At 38.5% G+C, this 21362-nt stretch overlaps 1 protein-coding gene across 4 annotated transcripts in view; it reads right to left on the bottom strand.

Moving 5' to 3' along the window:
• Nucleotides 1-1311: 1311 nt before the first annotated feature.
• LOC133641884 (PHD and RING finger domain-containing protein 1-like) overlaps nt 1312-21362 on the bottom strand; it is a 31921-nt gene continuing 11870 nt past the window's right edge. For 2 of the 4 annotated variants that reach the window (XM_062035983.1, XM_062035985.1), the window contains 12 exons: nt 21251-21342; nt 18789-18955; nt 18440-18572; nt 13311-13414; nt 13029-13222; nt 12810-12932; nt 11673-11827; nt 8786-10535; nt 5250-6655; nt 5097-5173; nt 2413-2601; nt 1312-2335 (listed from right to left, as the gene is read on the bottom strand). In XM_062035983.1, coding sequence (XP_061891967.1) covers nt 2204-2335; nt 2413-2601; nt 5097-5173; nt 5250-6655; nt 8786-10535; nt 11673-11827; nt 12810-12932; nt 13029-13222; nt 13311-13414; nt 18440-18572; nt 18789-18955; nt 21251-21342 — 4522 coding nt within the window. In that variant the 3' untranslated portion in view covers nt 1312-2203. Of the gene's footprint in view, nt 2336-2412; nt 2640-5096; nt 5174-5249; nt 6656-8785; nt 10536-11672; nt 11828-12809; nt 12933-13028; nt 13223-13310; nt 13415-18439; nt 18573-18788; nt 18956-21250; nt 21343-21362 lie in introns of all 4 variants that reach the window. The other 2 variants (XM_062035984.1, XR_009824347.1) reach the window with 2 other exon arrangements.

Raw genomic sequence — 21362 nt, 5'->3', positions numbered from 1 at the left:
CCAAAAAAAAAAAAATGCCGTTCCCCTCTAAGAAGCAGGAATTCATCGATATCGGCTTGAAAAAAACATATCGCGCATCCCTAATTGATTCCATATTTCTACCGGAAAATGCCACTCAGCCTGGTTGAGTTAAATATACCATATGCTGTCAAGGCCATTCTAATATTGACAATATTATCTTAAAGGGGACCTATTAGGCAACACCAACTTTTACTACATATTGGTACCTGTTTTTGTCGATCTGGGATCTGCATAAGTCCTGTAAATTTGAAATTGAGCCATAGAGGCATGGCGGGGATATTTATAAAACAATCTTGCCTTTCTTCATACTTTCTCTAAATGAGCTGTTTGGAATTTGCCCAGCTTGTGACATCAGCGGATATCTCTATATATGGAAAAGAACTTCACGCGAGTCCGCCATTGTGGTCCGAAGTCATAGTCACAAAGTTCCTTTTTTGTCTCTATCCTCTGGTTGTGGGGCAGACTGGCTCCTACATGCACATGCATATGCATTCTCTGCTGTTGCCATTTCTAATACACAATAGCGTACAGTTCTAACATATCTGTCAGTAGACTCAATATGCAAGTGCTAAAAACCCCAACATGGCTGACGGGGAGAAGATGCAGTCGAAGTGGAGGTACGACAATAAGAACGCCCACAAAACAAAGCATTCTGAAAAGACAGTAACAAAGCCGCTTGAATATGGTCTGTAAAACAATCTATACAAATTTTTTACCAAACAACAACCATTACATGTTAATGTTACGTAGACCACAAGAAAGTTAAAATGTAGAAAAAAATACACAATATGACCCCATTAAAAAGGACCTACGATGATTTTCCTATTTTCTGGTAAATGGGTTCTACTTGTATAGCGCTTTTCTACCTTCAAGGTACTCAAAGCTCTTTGACACTATTTCCACATTCACACACTGATGGCGGGAGCTGCCATGCAAAGCCCTAACCACTGCCAATCAGGAGCAAGGGTGAAGTGTCTTGCTCAAGAACGTGTGACCAGGATGGCGGAAGCCAAGAATCGAACCAGAAACCCCTAGGTTGCTGGCACGGCCACTCTACCAACCAAGCCATGCCGTCCTTTTTCTGACTCATAAATGTTGTTACAATTTTGGATACCCTTGTTAAACAATGCCAAAGTGTCAAATAATAAGGTTCATGCATTTGGGTGTGAGCTTGCAACCTTGTGAATGCAGTGTTTTACAGTCTCTTTTTAAAAGTGGGCCATTTGTGACGTCACAGATTGACAGATGTACTATAGTTTACCTAAAATACTTAGTAACTGGTTGTTTAAACCAAATGAAAGATGCTTTTGTGAAAAATGACTCAATAATTTATTTGAAAGCTCATGACTGAAGTCTACCAGCATTGTGTTAGATGTGGATGGTTACAAATTAGTGACGGAAGAAAACTGATTACACAGATTCATTTGTTACAAAACAATCATAACTTTACTAAATTCAAGTCATACCGCAGGCAGCATTTGCAGAGAGAAATATTCATGTAATTAAATCTAAATGATCTACAATCTATGTTGAACTGATTTGATTTTTTCAAATGTAGCATAATAAAGACTTTTCATAATTTAATTAGCTGCTTTAACTCTACCTGTGACATATTCGCAGTGCAGAGAATCAGACACCTAATCCTTAAAAAAAAAACACCATTATGTTGTGAAGTGCAAAAAGACTTGAATCCCAGTAAAAGACAGAAACAGATACGTGTGAATATTCCCATTGATACATGTCATTGTTCTCTCAGGGCAGTACATCGATCACAACTGGACTATTCAGTTTGTCTTAGAAGACAATTCATCTCTCATTTTAGCCTGCTTCATCCTCGTACGCTCACCTGGTGCCGGATCCAAAGTACAGTAATTATCCTCTCCAAGCATGGCGCTTCTTGTATTCAGAAAATTTACTTTCCACAAGAATATCCCCTTTTGTAGAGGACAGATAATTTGGATGCTTCACCAGGCTCACAGACTAGAGCTGTCCTATTTAAGTCTGTGAGCATGATCTGATGAAGCATGCTCAAAAAAGAGGTGAAATGTCTTCTAACACAATCTTAACAATCCAGTTGAGCACAAGTCAATGTCCTGAAAAGAAAAATAGAAACCTGTGTGATGAAGAAAATAAATCTTACTGCAAACTTCAGTCCAGTAAAAAAATGAGTGTTGATGCGTCGTCAATCATCAGTTTTCATTGGCTCAGCCTCTGATTTCTTGAGTTTCCTCGCCTGTTTGTACTTGTCCACATACGCCTTGACCAGAATGCCCACCTTCACCGGGTTAATTTCCCTGCTCTTGCTGTGGCACACCTAGCGGAACAGGCAATTACTTCAAATTTAAAGTCTTAGCTCTAGACACGATATTGACAATGCACCTTAGAACGCACCTTCTGCACAGCTTTGCGTAGAATCTCTTTGTATTCTTCCTTGTTGATATCCCTCTTCTGATAGAAAGGTTTGATTGCGAGTTTCACCTCTTCAACGGCTCTCTCCTGCATGTGAAGCTTCTTCAAATACTCCCCAGAGGCACCTTCGCTCTTGGAAGAATCACTGACCGAGCCAGGTTCACTTGTGTCCTACGACAGTCACGATAGTTCATGAAAAAAAGACCAACCTTGGGGGAGAGGGTGGGCTGTTACTGGCGATGGATCAAGTTTCGGCGGAAAGCTGTCCACAGATAAGTAGGCGTTCTTGGCAGTAGTCGCAAGAAGGATAAAACGTATTAATGCCATGAGCTGCATAATATGCTTTATGGTGACCAAACTCTGTTTTGTGTTTTAAACTGTCACAGTTATTACTTTTTAACATTGACTGGATATAACAGTTTAAAGTAAACAAATCATTGATTATGTTAATCCAGCTGTTACATTATGCATGTAATGATGTCAGTATCAGTTTCATTTCATCTGAAACGCCATCACTTTCAGGTTTCCCTTGTGGCCACAAGCTGTTGCTACATCAACGTTCTGTAACAACACTGCCACCTGCTGTTGGTTCAGTGACCCTACATGTTAAATTATTGACAGACAGGTTGAAATTTTGTTTACAAAATTTAGAAATATGAACAATAACAATCCTATTTTTTCATGAAACTCCTCAAAATGAACTTCACTTCAGTTACAGAGGTACCTCCAGTTACCACCCTAATTTTTTCAACAGCAAACATTGTAAACATGGATAATTGGTTCTAGACTCGACAATAGTACCTGTTGTAGTAAATGTTTGTAATCTGTGCACACTTAAAATACAATATAAAGTCATTTATAAAACAGAAAAATAATAATTAAGCATAAAATATGATCATAAAGTTTAAAGAAATACTAAAAATACAATGGAATCTCGATTTGCGATACTGCAGATCGAATAAAAATATGCTTCCGTGTACAAACGTTTTATCTACCCATTGTGTGCCTGGAAGCACAGCCATTGTAGGCAGGCTGATCGATCTACGGTGCTCACTGCTTATTTAGTCAGAACAATTTGCTACAATGCTACTTTGTGTGAGTTTTTAAGTGGTTTTTTTAGCCTTTTTACAAAAATGTTTCTAGTTTTTGCTAGCTCAATATGACTCCAAAGAAAGCAATGGCCAAGCAGTGTGTTATTTGAAACATTCAGGAAGTACTTACAGCGATGTTGAATAGGGATGTATATTGTCTTGTTTTTTTGCAGCGGTACCTGAATGAATGTGACAGCGTGCGCTTGTCATAATTAGAATGGTCAGCTGGATAAAACAAAAAGTATCGATAGCCGTCTTATTAGTCCAGAATTTTAACAGTCCTCTTGGACTGACTTAATTTGGAACCGATACCAAAAAATACCAGTACTTGGTATATACCCCTATTGTCGACACTGCCGTCCTACCTTACCGCCCCCAGCAGACAAAAAAAGTCAAACCAACAAGGTAAAATGGAGTTTCTTTTTTATTTCTAACATTTTAGCGACCTGGCTGTTAAAGTTCAGGGGTTTTGTGGTTTCAAACCGTGAGGGGACCACAAGGCTAGTGTGTGCGTGTGTGTGTGTGTGTGTGCGTGCATGCGTTCACGTAAGGAAAACAATTCAGCTAGTTGTTGTTGTTTTGGCTTTGTTAATAAAGAGATAGTTGATCCTTCACCGCCTTATGTTTTTTTGGTATACAGTACTCTGTATAGCACTTTATATTGTGTTCCAAGTGTTCAAACCTTTACTAAAATATGGCATTCTGTCGAGGCCGATACCCATTAATCATGTTTACATTGGTTCTTAAAGAGAAATTTCTAAATTAATTACTTACCGGTACTCATTGTCTATTTGTTTATTTTCTGATATACTGATTAAATTACTGAATTAATTATCTATTTAGAGTGAGTAGTAACAAATGTGTTAGTAATTGCTATAATACAAAAAGGGGTAATATTAAATAAGCTCTGCTTCTTCCTACTCTTTTTCGGACATGCTCTAATGAGAAACTGTAATTATGTGATGTATCAATTGTATGCTTGTTCGGAATAGACTAACACCATAACCATAACCACTGTAATGGTAAAAACCTACTGCTTTATCTAAAGAGGAACCTAGCACAAACAACTGTTCTCCCGTTAAGCACACATTTACTCCATCTTAAAAAAAAAGGATGAAAGAGCAGGTTTAGTGTTTGTGAGTTTGTGAAGGCACCTCGTTCGACAATAGGGAGGTTTGGTTGTTACTGGTGTGGAAAGTGACAGAGAAACGTGTGCGCTAGTTTACACATATGTTGTTAGAATGGAGCACTACTGCTTGCATGTTAATGTTGGTATTAAAGTTCAAAAGGAGTGTGACTCTATTGAGACGCTACAAAATCATACGCTGCCTACTGCACCCCGTCTGACGAGAGCTCCTGTATTGCCGCTGAGCAACACTGAGTCTGCACCAAATTAATGCCGGGCATACGACACAGGAATGTTTGGATCCGGGGACTAGCTTCGCATGAGGAAGCTTGTTTTTGTTTAGGTGTTGGTTCATAGTTGGGAAAGTTTAAAAACTTGGTAACTGGAGGTACCACAATTGTTTACTACAATTCCATTGTGGTGGTGTATATTAGCAAACAGGTCCCTACCTGAGTGGTGGTCTGTTTAGTGGACGAGGGTCTCCGAGCCGCTTCCTGCTTCAGCTTTAATTTATACCGTGCAAGCTCTGAAAGAAGGAATGGTAAACAAAATTGAACAGATGCATATGAAGCATAATGTAAAGATAAGAAATCAACACCTACTGCTTGCAGACTTGTCTGGTTGTGATCCATCAGGTTCTTGAATATTCCAGGTCACCCTCTTCCCTTGAATCTTAGCTTTGGCTCCTAATGGAGGCGGCACCTGCTCTGCCTCAATCCTCCCTTCTTGTCTGTTGTCTTCCTGTTTGACAATGGGACCAATGTCTTTGGTGTGCTCGGGCTTCACACCGTCCAGGTTGTGATGATCAACATCCATGGTGACGTCCTCATCCGGTTCAGGGGCCTGCTTGATGGGGACTTTAAATCCAACTGTGTTTGCCTTAACATCGAGATGAGAGTGGTTCGGTGAATCCTGGTGAGAGCCTGCTGTGTGATGTGAGGTGACAGGCAATTCGAACGACGTCGGCTCCACTTTTATTTTAGTAGATTCACAAATGTCTTCTGTTTTTACGGTTTGGCATAACTTAATGTCAACAGGCTTTTTTTTAATACTTTCTGTCTTATTCGTTTGGCATAACTTTATGTCAACAGGCTCTTTCTTGACGCTTTCTGTCTCAATCGTTTGGCATAACTTCATGTCAACAGGCTTATTTTTGATACTTTCTGTCTTAACCGTTTGACATAACTTTATATCAACAAGCTCTCTTTTGACGCTTTCTGTCTTAATCGTTTGGCATAACTTCATGTCAACAGGCTTATTTTTGATACTTTCTGTCTTAAGCGTTTGACACAACTTTACATCAACAGGCTCTCTTTTGACACTTTCTGTCTTAATCGTTTGACATAACTCTATGTCAACAGGCTCTTTTTTGAGGCTTTGGTTACAGATGTTCAAAGTTGTATCTTCTTTCTTGATGTGTTTAGTGATGGAAGAATGTTCAAACATATCGATGGATTGCTGCCCTTTTTTTTTTATTTCTGTCTTGACTTCTGTAAATGAGGATGTACTGTCTGCCCTGTCACTCTTCATTGCTGCAATGGTAGAATCCAACACATCTTTTTTGACATGTGCAATCTTATCCTCTTTTACAGAAGCGTGAAAATCATTGCTCTCCTTTTTCATGTCCCTTCGGAATTTCGAGGTGTTTATTTTGGACAAATCCTCTGCTTTCCTTCTCTCTCTTGAGTTTGATCTTGATCTGGGTCTCCGATTGTCTTTCGATCGAAACTCCAACTTACGATGTTGCGGTTGTGTGTGCTCTTTCCTCCTTTCCTTGGATCTGGAGTTGGATCGTGATGTTGACAGGGATCTGGAGCGTGAGCGCCAACGTCTCCGGTCCTTCGATCTACCTCTGGACCGTGATCTCGATCTAGATCGACCACGTCTGTTGTCTTTCGACACTCTTCTTCTCTCTCGGCCACTCTCGCTATTGTCCGTTCTTTTGTCGCTCCTTTGTTTAAGTTTCTTTCTTCTTGAGCGCTCTCTGCTGCTGGAGCTGGAACCAGACCTTCAGACAACGATAGAGGTAAAATGAGTACAGTGGTACCTCTGTTTTTGTTAGTCATCCGTTACAAAAGGTCAGACAAAAACAGACTAATAAAAAAACTGAAGTCATTTCTCCCTAAAAAAGAATGTACTATAATTTCTGGACTGTAAGACGCAAATTTTTTGCCCACGCTTTAATCCCTGCGCTTTATACAATGCTGCGGCTAATTTATGAATTTTTCTGGGTATACAATCTTCACATGCCACAAATAAAAGTTGCCTCGTCACACCAGACCAATGAAATTGCTTAACGGGTCATCGTGGACTAATGAATCGTTTTACATTCAATCCGTTTTACATTCAATCAAACGCTTTCACACAATCCATCAGTCAGCCATTTGGCGCGTAGTGCTAAATGCACTCGACGCAGCTCCAAAACCGATGAAGATTGACTCGACCATCGAAAAAGAAAAAACCTGCTGCACGGAACGAAAATTCACAACTATTAACGGGCCCCGAAAGACGACCGCCATTCACAGAAGAAGACGACCCAAGCAGACACAGCACAAGAAGGACTAAGCAATCGCTCAATGACCTCTACGGTAGACTAATGTATGCGGTGTTACAGGGGCTGTCTTATATTTATGAATGAACACAAGCACCTTTGTCCAGGTAGTGTTATTGTCGCTCATGTGCAAATGTGCAGTTGGTCCTATAGTGACAGGCTACAGACGCAAACGAGTCACACGGAAGACAAACAGCACGCTGGCCCTCTTGATGGGACATTTGAGTCCAAAAAACCATGGCAGGACAACAATCGACTTACATTAAGTATTATGCACACTGCAGGAAGGAGTTCTCTTTTCATTGAAGCACTTCTATTTTAAAATACTACATTAAAAACACAAAAGCAGTAACAAGTCCATATTGTTGTGATAGATATTTGTTCAGAAAAGTTCCATGTTATTGACAGCTACAAATCAAGCCAGAAATCTTGGTGTAATTATTGACTCAGACCTGAACTTCAACAAACATTTAAAGTTAATCAACAAATCTGGCTATTACAGTCTGAAAAATATAGCTAGAATTAAGGGGTTTCTGGCTAAACAAGACATGCAAAAACGTATTCATGCATTCATTTTTAGTAGGTTAGATTATTACAATGGCATTTTTACAGGTCTTAACAAAAAATCAATCAGCCATCTGCAGCTGAGCCAAAATGTTGCCGCCACAGTCCTTACAAACAATAGGAAACTGACAATATCACTACACTGGCTTCCTGTGAGTCAAATGATATATTTTAAAATGTTACTGCTAGTCTTTAAAGCACTGAATGGTCCAGGCCCAAAATACATGCTTGATCTATTAGTTCCCTATAAAGCATCCAGACCCCTGAAGTTGTCAAGAACTGGTTTGTTTTGTGTCCCAAGAACAAGAACCAAACAAGATCAGGGAGCATTCGGTTATTATGCTCCTAACCTATGGAACAAACTTCCCGCCGATCTGAGGGTCTGCTGAAACTGTCAGTACTAAATTAAATACCTACTTGCTATATTCTATTGCTCTTCATTTTAAACTACAAAATGCTGACAATTTGCTTTTTGATTATATATTTCCATTATCATTTTCTCTTTGCCTTTCTCTCCCCTTCACTATACTGTAACCCTTTATTTCATTGTAGTATATTATTGTTGTTTTTAATGTTTTTCCACTTTTTAATCGACTGTTTTCACTTTTTTTAGTAGTGTCATGTTGCTTTTAATGTTTATATAAGGCACTTTGAATTACTTACCTTGCCTAGAAAAACACACATGTTTCTGCTAACATGAAAATTATGTTAAAGGTATTTAGTAGACACGTTAAGTGCATATTTATTCTAGGGCTGCAACGATTAATCGATTAATTTGATTAATTCAATTAGAAAAAGGCTTGCTTTGTTCGAACATTATTGTGCAGAACAATATGCAGGCAAACAGACTAATTTGTAAGGCAAAGTGTTCGGCTGTACCATAACATCATACGAAAAACCGGGCATACATGTTTTGTTGAAAAACAGAATCAAACAAAATGTTAATTGCCTGAAAAGCAAATAGCAGTGTAGTTTGTGAAATGTTAAAAAGTTGCTGATGAAAGCTTATTATTGTCACTTTACCTGGACTTCTGTTTTCTCTTTCTGTGAATCCTCTCAGGAGAACTGGACGACGCACTTTCTGATAAAGAACGCGTCCTCCTCTCTTGGGACCTTGACCGCCTCGAAGCCCTGTCTCTGTCCATTTTCTTCTGCCTGTCACCCTTGCTGGATTCATGATGGTCTTTAGTCTTGCCTCCGTCTGACTCTGCAGTGCTTGAACTAAAGGACTGCTGTTTAGATGGAACTGGGGTGGAGGGGTTCTCTTCACTGGCCAAATCTCTTTGTGAACACCTGGAATCAGATTTAATTTCCTCCTTTGGTTTCCTTTTGACAGAATGTAAGCCCGAGCCTGAATAATCTGTCTTTTTGTCAGGGTTTGGACTAACAGCCTTCTGTCCACCTTCCTCCTCTGTCTTGATATTGTCCAGGCTGTGATGAACAGGCACAGAAATGTCTGGTGTCTCCGAACTGGAATCATTTCTCACACCGTGTCCAGAAATTGCGTCTTCACCTAAATTCACAAGCCCTTGCTCTATCTTTACCATGATGTCACTCAATGCTGCTCGATTGTCAGTTTTTGAATCGACCAACACATTGTTTTTTTCTACTTTAACAACTTCTGAAAAGCTGCTAGCCACTTCTGGTAAAGTCTGTAAATTAGCAATCCTTGTTTTTTCCTGTGAGATTACATTTTCCTGTGTTTGGATTTTAACTCCAACCAACTTCTGCTTACTTTGCGCTACATCTCGATTGAACACTGAGCTGGGAAGTGTGTTTAATTGGTGGAAGCTGCTGCCCAAGCGCTCACCTTCATTGTCCGAGCTGCTTGAGTCTGACGCAGTGGGATTAAAGGGGTCATAAATATCATTTGACTCCTCATTGTTACTTGCAGCTGTGCGTGATGCCAACAGCTTCTCTTTATCTCTGTGAAGCTGTCTTTTTCTTGTCTCATCACTCTTTTTTCTCATGTCATTCTTAACGCTGCTTCCACTTGTGGATGATGATGGGAGGCTGAGTCGTCTTGAATGCCACGAATTCCCGCTGGAGTTGATGCGGAAGCTTACTGATGATGAAGATGGGGAGGATACTGATGAATTACACAATTGGGATCCAGTGGAGGAGGAAAAAGAGAATGAATTGGAGAAGGCTTGCGAAGTTCCTTGTCTTTGCGCCTGAGAACCAGTGCTGCTTTGCTGTGGGACAACATGATGCTTCCTGTTCTCGTCCCCTGCAAAGCTAATCAAAGCAGTCTCAGGCATGCCAGAAGTATTATTCCTGGTGGGAGATTTATCGTTGTGTTCAATATTACTACTGTGATGCTTTGCTACATCGCTGCTTTCCCGCTTGATTTTTGGTATCCTTGGTAGGATGGACACATCAACCCACATGGGCTTTGTAGGAGCTTTTGTAGGTTGGGATTGTGGGAGAAGTGTTTTGTTCTTGGAGTCTTGGTTAGGGTGCCTGGATGAGGATGCAGCTTCCCTGGAGCCCTCACCGACTCTCTGAACACCAAAAGAGGGAGAAGGTCTGTTTGTACGTGGCTGCTGAATATGCAAATGACCTCTAGGGGGCAAATCACGATGTTGAGAAGGCTCTGTATGGTTGACAGATGAGGGTCCTCGAGAAGAACTCTGGTAGAATGGTCCAAGTGGATCACTGCTGTGGTGATTGGACAAAGGTTCTTCAAGGAAGGGTGTAATGTCAGCCTGAGCAATGGATTCTTCTGCGCTACTGCTCCTTCTTAAACCTGTTTTCAGAGCAGACATCCTTGCTGTAAGAGAAGTTGAATCACAAACAAACGTGGAATAATTAAACACAAAATATGGTTGCGGGATGTAGATGATACAATATATAAATTATATACATTTGGCGGACTATAGAGCTTTTAATACTATCGTTTTATTGTAATAATGCATATTGATGACAGATTCCAGCTGTGTCCTGGAAATTTGACAGCGACAAACGCATCCTCATCACACTGTAGCATTCTCGCTAGCCCCGCCACAGTGAAAAAGTCGCTTCTAAGTCAGCGATATTCACCTCCATGGTGCAATGGAAGCGAGGCACACACGCTAGTGATCACGTCGCCGCTATAAATAGTTAGTCTGCGTTACCCTTACAATTACAATTTCACTAATACTTGGTTAATATTCAAGACACAAAATGTAAATGGAGTATAGTCGGCGCATTTTGGATGTTTTTTATTGGGTTTTATGGGCAGAATAGAAGACCTCCCATTGGCTCCGCTGTGAGCAGACTAGAATGTGTAAAAAATAATACATTAGTTGTCATGTCTTTCATAATGATTGTGAATGACAGGCAAAATTCTATGTCTTTATGCATAAAGTGCAGTTCCCCTTTAACAAGTAGATTAATAAAAGTTTTGACAAAATACAACCGTAAATGACGCAATATGTTATTGCCAGTTAAGAGCCTTTGTAACCCGTTTTGAAATGGTTCTATTATCATTTATAAACCAAATAATATGAATTTTACTATTTTAGGCCATATCACCCATTCCTAATACACAATGGAAGTGGGAAATAAGTGGGAAAAGTGGGAAATAAGTCGAAATATTTTTAATCTAATAATTTGTCACACAGTTGCGTGTATTAATTAGAAGTTTGAATAGTCTGTGCGCTGCACCAATGCCCACTTTAGATGGGCCTATTAAATAAGTGGTAAAGGCAGAACACCTACTTGGAAAGCGGTTTTCCATTTCAATAAAATATCTGACCGATCTAAATTTAGGACTAGATCTGACCAATCTAAGTCTATGAGCATGAACTGATGAAGGCAAAACGTCTTCTGAGACAAACCAAACCAAACAGTCCAGTTGCGATCGATTGAATGCACTAAGAATAGTAAGACAAGTTCTGACTTTTGGCTCTTTGATTAAAACTCTTACTTGATTCAGAGGCTTTCAGAGAACCATCACGATTGATGACAACATTAGAGCTGTCCATCAAGAGCAAGCTTTGCCCAGACAGGATGCTGCCCAACAGGTCAGGCACTGGCGCTGCCTCCACAACACCGCCAGTTTGGGTAACGTCCACACCGCGTCTGGGGTAACACACATAGTATTTTAGCACTTGTATCTCGGCCTGGGAGGATAGTCAAAAAATCAATGAATCGAATTATAAATGGAAGTGAACTTGATAACTTTGCCTGCGTCAATAAATTGCAATGTTTGTGTTTGTTTTCTTTGTCTCTCGCTTTCCAACAGGGTGCAAGAGAGTTCACTCTTTGCATCGCTTTCAGCATCTGAACCCAATTGGTTAACAGCAGAAATAAATCAACACAGTGAATCCTCTTGTCAGTCATCCATAATCTTTGTCTCGTGGGCTGAGGCAGGACCACTAGTTTACACACACAAGATGCACACACAGAGGCTCTAGGTCGCTAGTAGCTAATCACTAGGGAAAAGCACAGTAAAGTAACAACTTTTAGGGGGAACAAAGATGATTGTAAAGCTTCATGTCCTGAGTGGGAATATTTCGGCTTAAAAAACTGAATGAGCAAGATGAGCCTATCAACACGTACGAATGAACCAGTATGCAGAAAATGTTGGAAAGTGATTGCAACAAAAAAACAACAAAAAGATCCGACCCAGTTTTTCCAACTGGGGAAAAACATTCAAGATGTTCAATATTTATTGAAATTAAATTTTTCCTCAGAGATTGAGAGTCCATTTCAAGACCTTCTGATTACATTGTAAAACATACCAAGTAGAAATAAGAGTTTATTGCGTTTGAAAGGGTAACTTACCATTATTATGATTATTATCAATATTTAATAGTAATTTGGTCTCCAAATAATGCTGACAAATAATGGTTATCAGCAAAATTTGTTATCGGCCTATTGTTATCAATGTTCTATTTGGTTATATGCCATTCCATAGTTTTACTACATGTATTAAAAAAAATACATCAAAGAATTACAATAATTAACAAAAAATCATTTTCCGAGACAATTCATGTGTATCACATCATAAGGATGTACAGTCTGAAAAGCTTAATAAGCCAAAGTCAGTATGAAATTTCACCTTGAAAGGCTTGCACCCACAGGTCGGGCAACAGGCTGGTGAGAGCGAAAAGCAGAATGAGAGATCCCTCGTCTCTTGGCCTCCAACAATGACGTGACACTTTCTTGGTGCTCATTTTCATCTCTGCCACAAATGAATTATTATTAAATATTATATTATATCGTATTATATAAACATTATTATGGTGTGTGACACACTATGAAGAACCAGCTATCATACAAATCTACAAAGGGGTCCAGGTCAAAAGGATCCCCGTGGATCGAAAGCGATGCAGCTCCGATGTCAGCTCGCATGCTGCTTAGCGTGTGCTCTGACGGCCGACATACTGTAGGAAGTGAACAGTTCTTCTTGTCCTTCGACAGACCGAGACTGCTGGCAATGCGGCTATGGGCGGTGGCTACCTTTTTCCCCACCTTGTGACAAAGCATAACAACAAAACGAGACAGTCATTTCATATTGCACTGAAGTGGAAGGCTCAAAATTGACGCTAAAGAGACTCACCAGAGTTTTTCTGGATTTAGTCCTCCTCCTAACTTTACGTCTCCGCTTAACTCGTGAATTACCTTTTTTCCCCTTAGCAGAGGATGCCTTCTTTCTGCGTGTTCCTGTACAGTAAATCATCAATGTCTTTGCTTGTCACAAACACTCTTAACCCTAGTGCAACCCTTGGGCCTAAAACGGGCATTACATGCAGTGTTTCCCACACATTCATTTATTTGTGGCGGCCCGCCACGAAAGAATTACGTCCGCCACAAATACTTTTTTTTTTTTTGTTTGTTTTTTGTCCTGTCCAGCTTCTCAGGCAAATCTTATAGTTGATGTAGATGCCCATATAGCCGTCTACCAGCAAGTTTTAGAGCACTTCATGCTTCCTGCTGCTGACCTGCTCTATGGAGATGGAGATTTCAAGTTCCAACAGGACTTGGCGCCTGCACACAGCACAAAATCTACCCGTGCCTGGTTTACGGACCATGGTATTTCTGTTCTAAATTGGCCCGCCAACTCCCCTGACCTTAGCCCCATAGAAAATCTGTGGGGTATTGTGAAAAGGAAGATGCAGAATGCCAGACCCAAAAACGCAGAAGAGTTGAAGGCCACTATCAGAGCAACCTGGGCTCTCATAACACCTGAGCAGTGCCAGAAACTCGTCGACTCCATGCCACGCCGCATTAACGCAGTAATTGAGGCAAAAGGAGCTCCAACCAAGTATTGAGTATTGTACATGCTCATATTTTTCATTTTCATACTTTTCAGTTGGCCAACATTTCTAAAAATCCCTTTTTTGTATTAGCCTTAAGTAATATTCTAATTTTGTGACACACGGAATTTTGGATTTTCATTTGTTGCCACTTCAAATCATCAAAATTAAATGAAATAAACATTTGAATGCATCAGTCTGTGTGCAATGAATAAATATAATGTACAAGTTACACCTTTTGAATGCAATTACTGAAATAAATCAAGTTTTTCAAAATATTCTAATTTACTGGCTTTTACCTGTATATATATAAACATATATATATATATAAATATATATATATATATAATACATGTGTGAACTCAAACTAAAACAAGTCCTGCATGCGTTGTCGCTCATTCTAGTTCAAAATTATGTCTACTTGTCTACTCTTATTGTTTGAGTTTATTTCAAACATTAATCTATCAAAATCAATGTTCTCATGAATTATTGACCTATTCAAAGCTGTAATTACCCATCCTCAAATTTTACACTCTGCAGCTTATTATGTTTTAGAAATATTGCATATTTAGCATTTCTGCATTAAAAAAAGTTATTTAAAAAAAAAAAAGGCCATAAACAACAATACAACTTTAGTGAGTGAATTATATTTGTAAAGCACTCTTCCTCTAGAGCAGGGGTCACCAACCTTTTTGAAACCAAGGGCTACTTCTTGGGTACTGATTACTGCGAAGGGCTACCAGTTAGATACACACTTAAATAAATTGCCAGAAGTAGCCAATTTGCTCAATTTACCTTTAACTCTGTTATTATTAATAATTAATGATATTTATCTTTGTGGAAACACTGATCATCTTAATGATTTCTCACAATAAATATATATAGAAACAGATAAATATCAATATGCAACACTTTATTTTTATATTTTCTCTAAGTGCACATTTTTCAAATTGAACATTTTCAAATGATCACTTCTAAGACAGTCTTGTGAAATCACAATATCCCATTTTAACTAGCTAGCCACTAACATTTTTTTCACAAATCATGAATTACTTTGCACCATGTTTGTACAAATAATAACTCATGTAAAATACAAAAGTAAACTCTCACATTTTTAAATCATGTCACACTTTGAACTGGACACCAAATCTGTTATCTGTTTCTTTGTCAGTTAGTGGGAAGCCTGGCATTGCATGCTGTTAACTAGTGTGTTGTACTCTGGTGTGTAACTTGACACTGCAACTCTGAGTGAGTCTTGCAGATGTGCAACTCTGAGTGAGTCTTGCAGATGTGCATCAGTGAGGCGTGTTCTGTGTTTGTTCTTGATGAAGTTCATGTCAGAAAAGGCCGATTCACAAAGATAAGATTTTTCCTCATTGTTTGCGGAACCTTCTTAATCTTTTGGACATATTTTCACAGCAATCTGGCCTTAAGCTTAATTATGATAAATGTAAAATGTTAAGGATCGGAAATCTAAAGGGAACGTCCTTTCGAATGGAATGCAAAGTGCCTGTTTTGTGGACAGATGGACCAGTTAACATACTTGGTGTTGTTGTCCCAGAAAATCTGGAAGATCTAGGCTCAGTAAATTATGATAATCGACTAAGAAAGCTGGACAAAATTATGCAATTATGGAAAGGGAAATCCCTAACCTTGTATGGTAAAATGTCTATTGCCAACTCGTTAATTATTCCTCAATTTATTTATTTGTTTTTGTCATTACCAGCTCCATCACAAAACTTTTTTAAGATTTATGAGCGGAGGGTCTTCGATTTTGTCTGGAACGGCAAACCAGAAAAGATTAAAAGAAAGGTTTTGTACAAAGAGTATGAATATGGGGGCCTGAAACTTCTCAACCTTGAAGCTATGTGTCTGTCTTTAAAAGCATCAATTGTTCCAAAGATGTATTTAAACATTGGGTGGTACACAAATGTCCTGTTGGACAAAGAATATGTACTGTATCAAAAGAAATTGTATCCTTTTTTACAAGTGATCCCCTCCCAGAGAGTCTGCTGGGAAACATGGCGGGGCTCATAAAGGAAACAATCCACTCATAGTGGTGTTTTCAATGTTATGTGCCAGAAAAAAGAGACGATATTTTGCAGCAGTTAATATGGATGAACTCTAATATTGTAAAGCCTTTCTTTTGGAAAAATATGTTTGAAAGAGGAAACATTTTTGTCAATGATATTATCAATGAGAATGGTAAAATTATGAAGTATGATGAATTTAGAGCTATGTATGGTGATGCTTGCTCAAGCTTTTCATTTTATCAACTAACTGGAGTAATTGGGAAAAGATGGAAACAAATAATTAATTATGGAACTACTAAATTATTAGTTTGTAAACCTCTAATAATAAATTCTAGTTGGAAAAAAGGAACTAAAATAAATAGAAAAATATATAATTTTTATTTAATAAAGAAATCTTTGAAGGCTGCCTCATACAACACAAATGTAAAATGGGAGGACTTTTTTGACTGCCCGTTGCCATGGGATGCCATATTCAAACTAATCTATAAAACCACTATCGATGTGCAAAATCGTTATTTTCAAATTAAAATTATTTATAACTTCTTACCCACAGGGAAAATGTTAAAATTATGGAATATGACAGAGTCAGATGATTGCCGATTTTGTTGTCAGGAGCCTGAATCCACCCTGCATTTGTTTTGGTATTGTCATATTGTGTCTTTGTTTTGGGTGGAAGTTGAAAAAATGTGTTAAAGGATTGGTTTGTTTATGAAGCTTAATGTGGTTTCTGTTATTTTAGGAGAGTTCATTGACAATCATGATTTAGTCAATTTAATTATAGTACTCTGTAAAATGTTTATTTTTAAGGCCAAAAACAGATATTCACTTAGTATTACTTTCTTTAAAACATTTATTCAGTATTTTCTAACTTTAGAAAGTTACATGGGTGAAAACGATAATGATGCCAAAAAACATTAAAAAAAAGATGAGAAGTCCTCAAAGGCTTATTTTGAAAGTATAATTATGTTTATAGATTATATGATATCTGTTGTGGTGTTCCCTAATTTGAGTGACCTGGACATAATCTGGACTGTACATAAATGCTTATTTTGAAAATGTAATTTTGTTTATAAATTATATGCAATCTGTTGTGTTCCCTAATTTTTTTCTGTGTACATGAATGAAGGTGTGTGTTGCTGAGTCCGACTTGGACATTATCTGGACTGGGCCTTGTTTAAAAAACCCTTTAAACAAATCTAATTTCATTGACAACCTGGTCTGTTGAAGATAAGGCCCTTTTTAAAAAAAAAATAAAATAAAATAAGATAAATAAATAAAAAACATTTTCTTGGATAAAAAAGAAAGTAAAACAATATAAAAATAATTACATAAAAAATAGTAATTAATGAAAATGTTAGTGGACCAGCAGCCTATACAATCATGTGTGCTTCAGGGACTGTGTCCCTTGCAGATGTGTTGTCTATGTTGTGGGAACCAGAATATTGGTAGCAGAAAGAAATAACCCCTTTTGTGTGAGTGGGTGTGGATGAGTGTGCATGGGGGAGGTTGTTTGGGTTGATGCACTGATTGAAAGTTTATCTTGTGTTTTTTTCTATGTAGATTTAATTTTTAAAAAAATTAAAAAATTAAAAAAAATACAAAAAAATTTTTTTAATTTTTTTTTTTTTTACAACAGGCCCGCGGGCGACTCATCTGGTCCTTACGGGCGACCTGGTGCCCGCGGGCACCGCGTTGGTGACCCCTGCTCTAGAGACTCAAAGCGCTTTACCAGTGAAACCCATTATAAAAATCTTTAAGCTACATTTAAACGAGTGTGGGTGGCACTGGGAGCAATGAGGGTGAAGTGTTTTGCCCAAGGACACAATGGCTATTACTAGGATGGCGGAAGCTTGAATCAAACTTGGAACCCTCAAGTTGCTGACACGGCTTTCTACCAACTGAGCCATGCCGCCCTTTTACATCTACAGATAGATCTGAAGTTGGTAAAGGTTTCAAGCATTGAAAGTAAAACACAAAATGTATTGTTGACTTATAAGTTACAACACTTACTATATAAGAGTGGGTCTCTTTTGGACCCTAAGAGTAAGAGTGTATAGTCAATCTTAAGGTTGCACAAGGCTTAAATACTTCAGTTAAAGCCAATCAATCAATCAATTTGCTAAATCATGAGTTGCCCTCAATTTGAAATCACTTTTAATTATGTTTTTTAAATGTTTTCTGTTCTAGTATAACAAAGATATGTCAAACATGAGCATGGTTAGATGAGATTAGTGTCGGTGAACTAAACTCTATTGTAAGGAACTAGAACACATCATTGACCTGCCCAGCAATTCGCACTCCTAAATAGTAGATAATAATCCCTAAAAGTTGAAGCCACTGCAAAGGGTGTGCTCTCATATACATTTGCCCATATTGTGTATATGCTACTGTTTCCTTACCAGTCTTGCGCTTGCGCCTGGGTGGAGCACGAGGGGTGAGGTCCCTTACATATACAGCTGTGTTCAACCCCGCCACCACTGCATTGATAGTATCATCCAGCCAAGTAGACTGTATTAGGTCCCTGGGAGCAAGCTATTAGGAAAACATATAAAGCGCTGTCAGTTTACTTTAATACTCCATTACAGTACAAGGACCAAACACATGCATAGTTACTTAGCCAGAGTAGTATTTGTTTTAGGGAGATACACATTAAAATCAACAATACACACACTGATCCGGCCACTGAGTTAGCCACGTACAGACGGACTAATGCAAGTCAGAAAGAAAGATCATGCCATCATGCCAAACCTGTGGTGTGCGTGCCTGTGTGATACGATGCCGATTCACGTTGGCCCGAACACGTTCACTGTGCCGAGTGCGGGCGATTGCTCTTGTAGGACCGGCAGCTCGGGGCTGGGTGCGACTGGTGGTTGGATGGGCAGTGGAAGCGAGGCTATGGGTTCCATTTTCTTGTTCTAAATATGCCCCGATAAAAAATGCTTAGCAGTGCAAACATGTAAGCCAAGGCACATTTCACCTTTTAAAGCTGCTGTATGTCACCAATAGGTAGCTGCCTAGAGCAGCGGTCCCCAACCTTTTTGAGCCCAAGGACAGGCTCGCGGCCCTACACACTAGGGATGGGCGATACCACACTTTTAGGATTCGATACGATACCGATACTTTTTCTTGCATTTTCATCAATACCGATACCATTTATTTCTTATTGGCAATTTTTGTCAGTCAAAAATATTATTACTATTGTAATTATTTAAGACAAATCACAAGACAAATAAAGACCATTTATACCACATTTATTATGGTCAATATATAATAAAAGTAAAATTAAAATAAATAACATAAATATGAAAAATAAATTAAATATAAACAAAAATATACACATTTTCACTTTTCTTATTTCTCAAAAAAAAAGTATTGGTAGAAAAAGCTTTAAAAAAACAATTATTCATAACAATGTTATGTTTCAAACCTCTTTGTGGAAGTAAACTTATAACACTTCTCTGAAGCAAAGTCAATAATTTCCTTATCACAATAAACTAGGATTTCCTTGTCCTATAAACCTGCATACGAAAGACAGTTCCCTGAGAAAATGAACTTGGAAAAATTATCTACAAAAATGTCTGACACCATCACACCTTTAGTGTACTCGAGATATGTCGTCACACGTCACACTTTACTGAAGTCTCAGATTGCTGTTCAGGAAAAGTAACATGTTCACATTTTCTGCTTTGATACGATTACGCCTCTGGCTGATTATTTCTCCGGCCTTAGAGAAGAGTCTCTCTGCTGGAACAGACGTTGCAATAGTTCCAACTGGTATTTTTTCGCAACTTTGTTCAGCATTGGGAATGTGGTTTGACATTAATACTGTTATATGAATAAGAGGGAAATGCTGTAACAGTTTCACACTATTTACTACAGGCATTCCATCAATCTCGCCTCTCATCTGAGCAGGCTTCTTCAGTTTATGCTCATAGAGTTAGATTGGTAAGATCTAGTGGAAATACTTTGGCACTAGCATTTAGAAGTTGCAATGTTTTGAGGGCGCCTTATTTTTTGTGATTTTATTCATTTTTTGTCAATGTTTTAAGTGTTCCTTATGACCTTAAAACCAAAATGCACAGGATTTCAACAAGATTTAGGACACAAATACTGTATCCAGTCTAAATGCATTGGCACCAGCCTTTAGACTAGACCTGACCAATATAGACATAGGCTCAATTTCGATTACACCTCCTCCCCCCCTTGTTTTTGCCCTCCGCCTTGGTTTTGCATGTTCACGTCAATCAAGAGGCGTTAAAATTACCTGTAAGGTAGGGGCGAAGTACTTCCCTCAACGTTTTTGCCGAAATATGCAAGTGCTGGCAAATCAGCTTGCGGTATGTAAAATGTACTTCATTGTGTATTTGTGTTTGACGCCAATATTTACATGCAGTAGCAAAGGTTTGAAGTCTGACTAAAACCACAAGTGTCATTCTTATGAAAGTCATTAATTACACTTTTTACTTGCATTTGTACGTTTTTCTGGGTTCCTGGTCTGCCATCTTTCTTTTCGTACTCGTTACTGTAGTGAGGTCTGCGAGCTCACTTCACTTTATAGGGGGGTCCTTTGCCAATCCCCCCTACCTGACGGATAATTCGAATGCCTCTTGATTGACGTGAACGTGCAAAACTAAAGAGGGATGCAAGGGAGGCGGAGGGGTACCGTATTCGAATTGAGCCTTAGATTAGACTAAATGCTGGCGCCAATGCATTTAGACTAGATGCAGTATTTGTTTTCCAATTCTTATTGAAATTCAGTGTTTTTTGAGGTTCAGGGCACAAGGTAAACCTAAAATATTGATAACAAATTCATAAAATCGCAAGTTTTTTCTATGTTATTGCAAAACTAAGCTGCACCTAAAACGTTGCATGTTTTGTCGTAACTTTCAGAAAAAGCTACTGCAAATTCAGACATTTTAGGCCGCAACAATATAAAAAAAATAAATAAATAAAAAATCCTGAAAGGATTGACTTCTAAAAACACACACAGCAAAATTATTATGTTATGATACACAAGCAAGATTGCAACCATATCAACCATTTTTTTGTGCAGGTGTTACAGACATGTTGCTATCTTATCCAGCCCGAATGTCAATTTTCACAAGTTTTAAACCACTATTGGGGACAAGCAGCAGCTTTACGTATGACAAAAGAGGTCAAAAACACAATCAAGCCGAAAATGTCCCAGAAATCAAATAATTCTAATTTACCCGAATTATTGTTGTTGGCAACACATTCAGGACAGAACCATTCCTCAACAGGAACAGTGTCCAGAGGTGGTGTGAGACATTCCATGTGGTAGCTGTACAAAAAGAGGGAAGG

This window comes from Entelurus aequoreus, linkage group LG24 (genome assembly GCF_033978785.1).
Source record: "Entelurus aequoreus isolate RoL-2023_Sb linkage group LG24, RoL_Eaeq_v1.1, whole genome shotgun sequence".
NCBI classification, from domain to species: domain Eukaryota; kingdom Metazoa; phylum Chordata; class Actinopteri; order Syngnathiformes; family Syngnathidae; genus Entelurus; species Entelurus aequoreus.
Note: the sequence above shows the minus strand (reverse complement) of the source record. Positions and strands in the feature narration are given on the sequence as shown.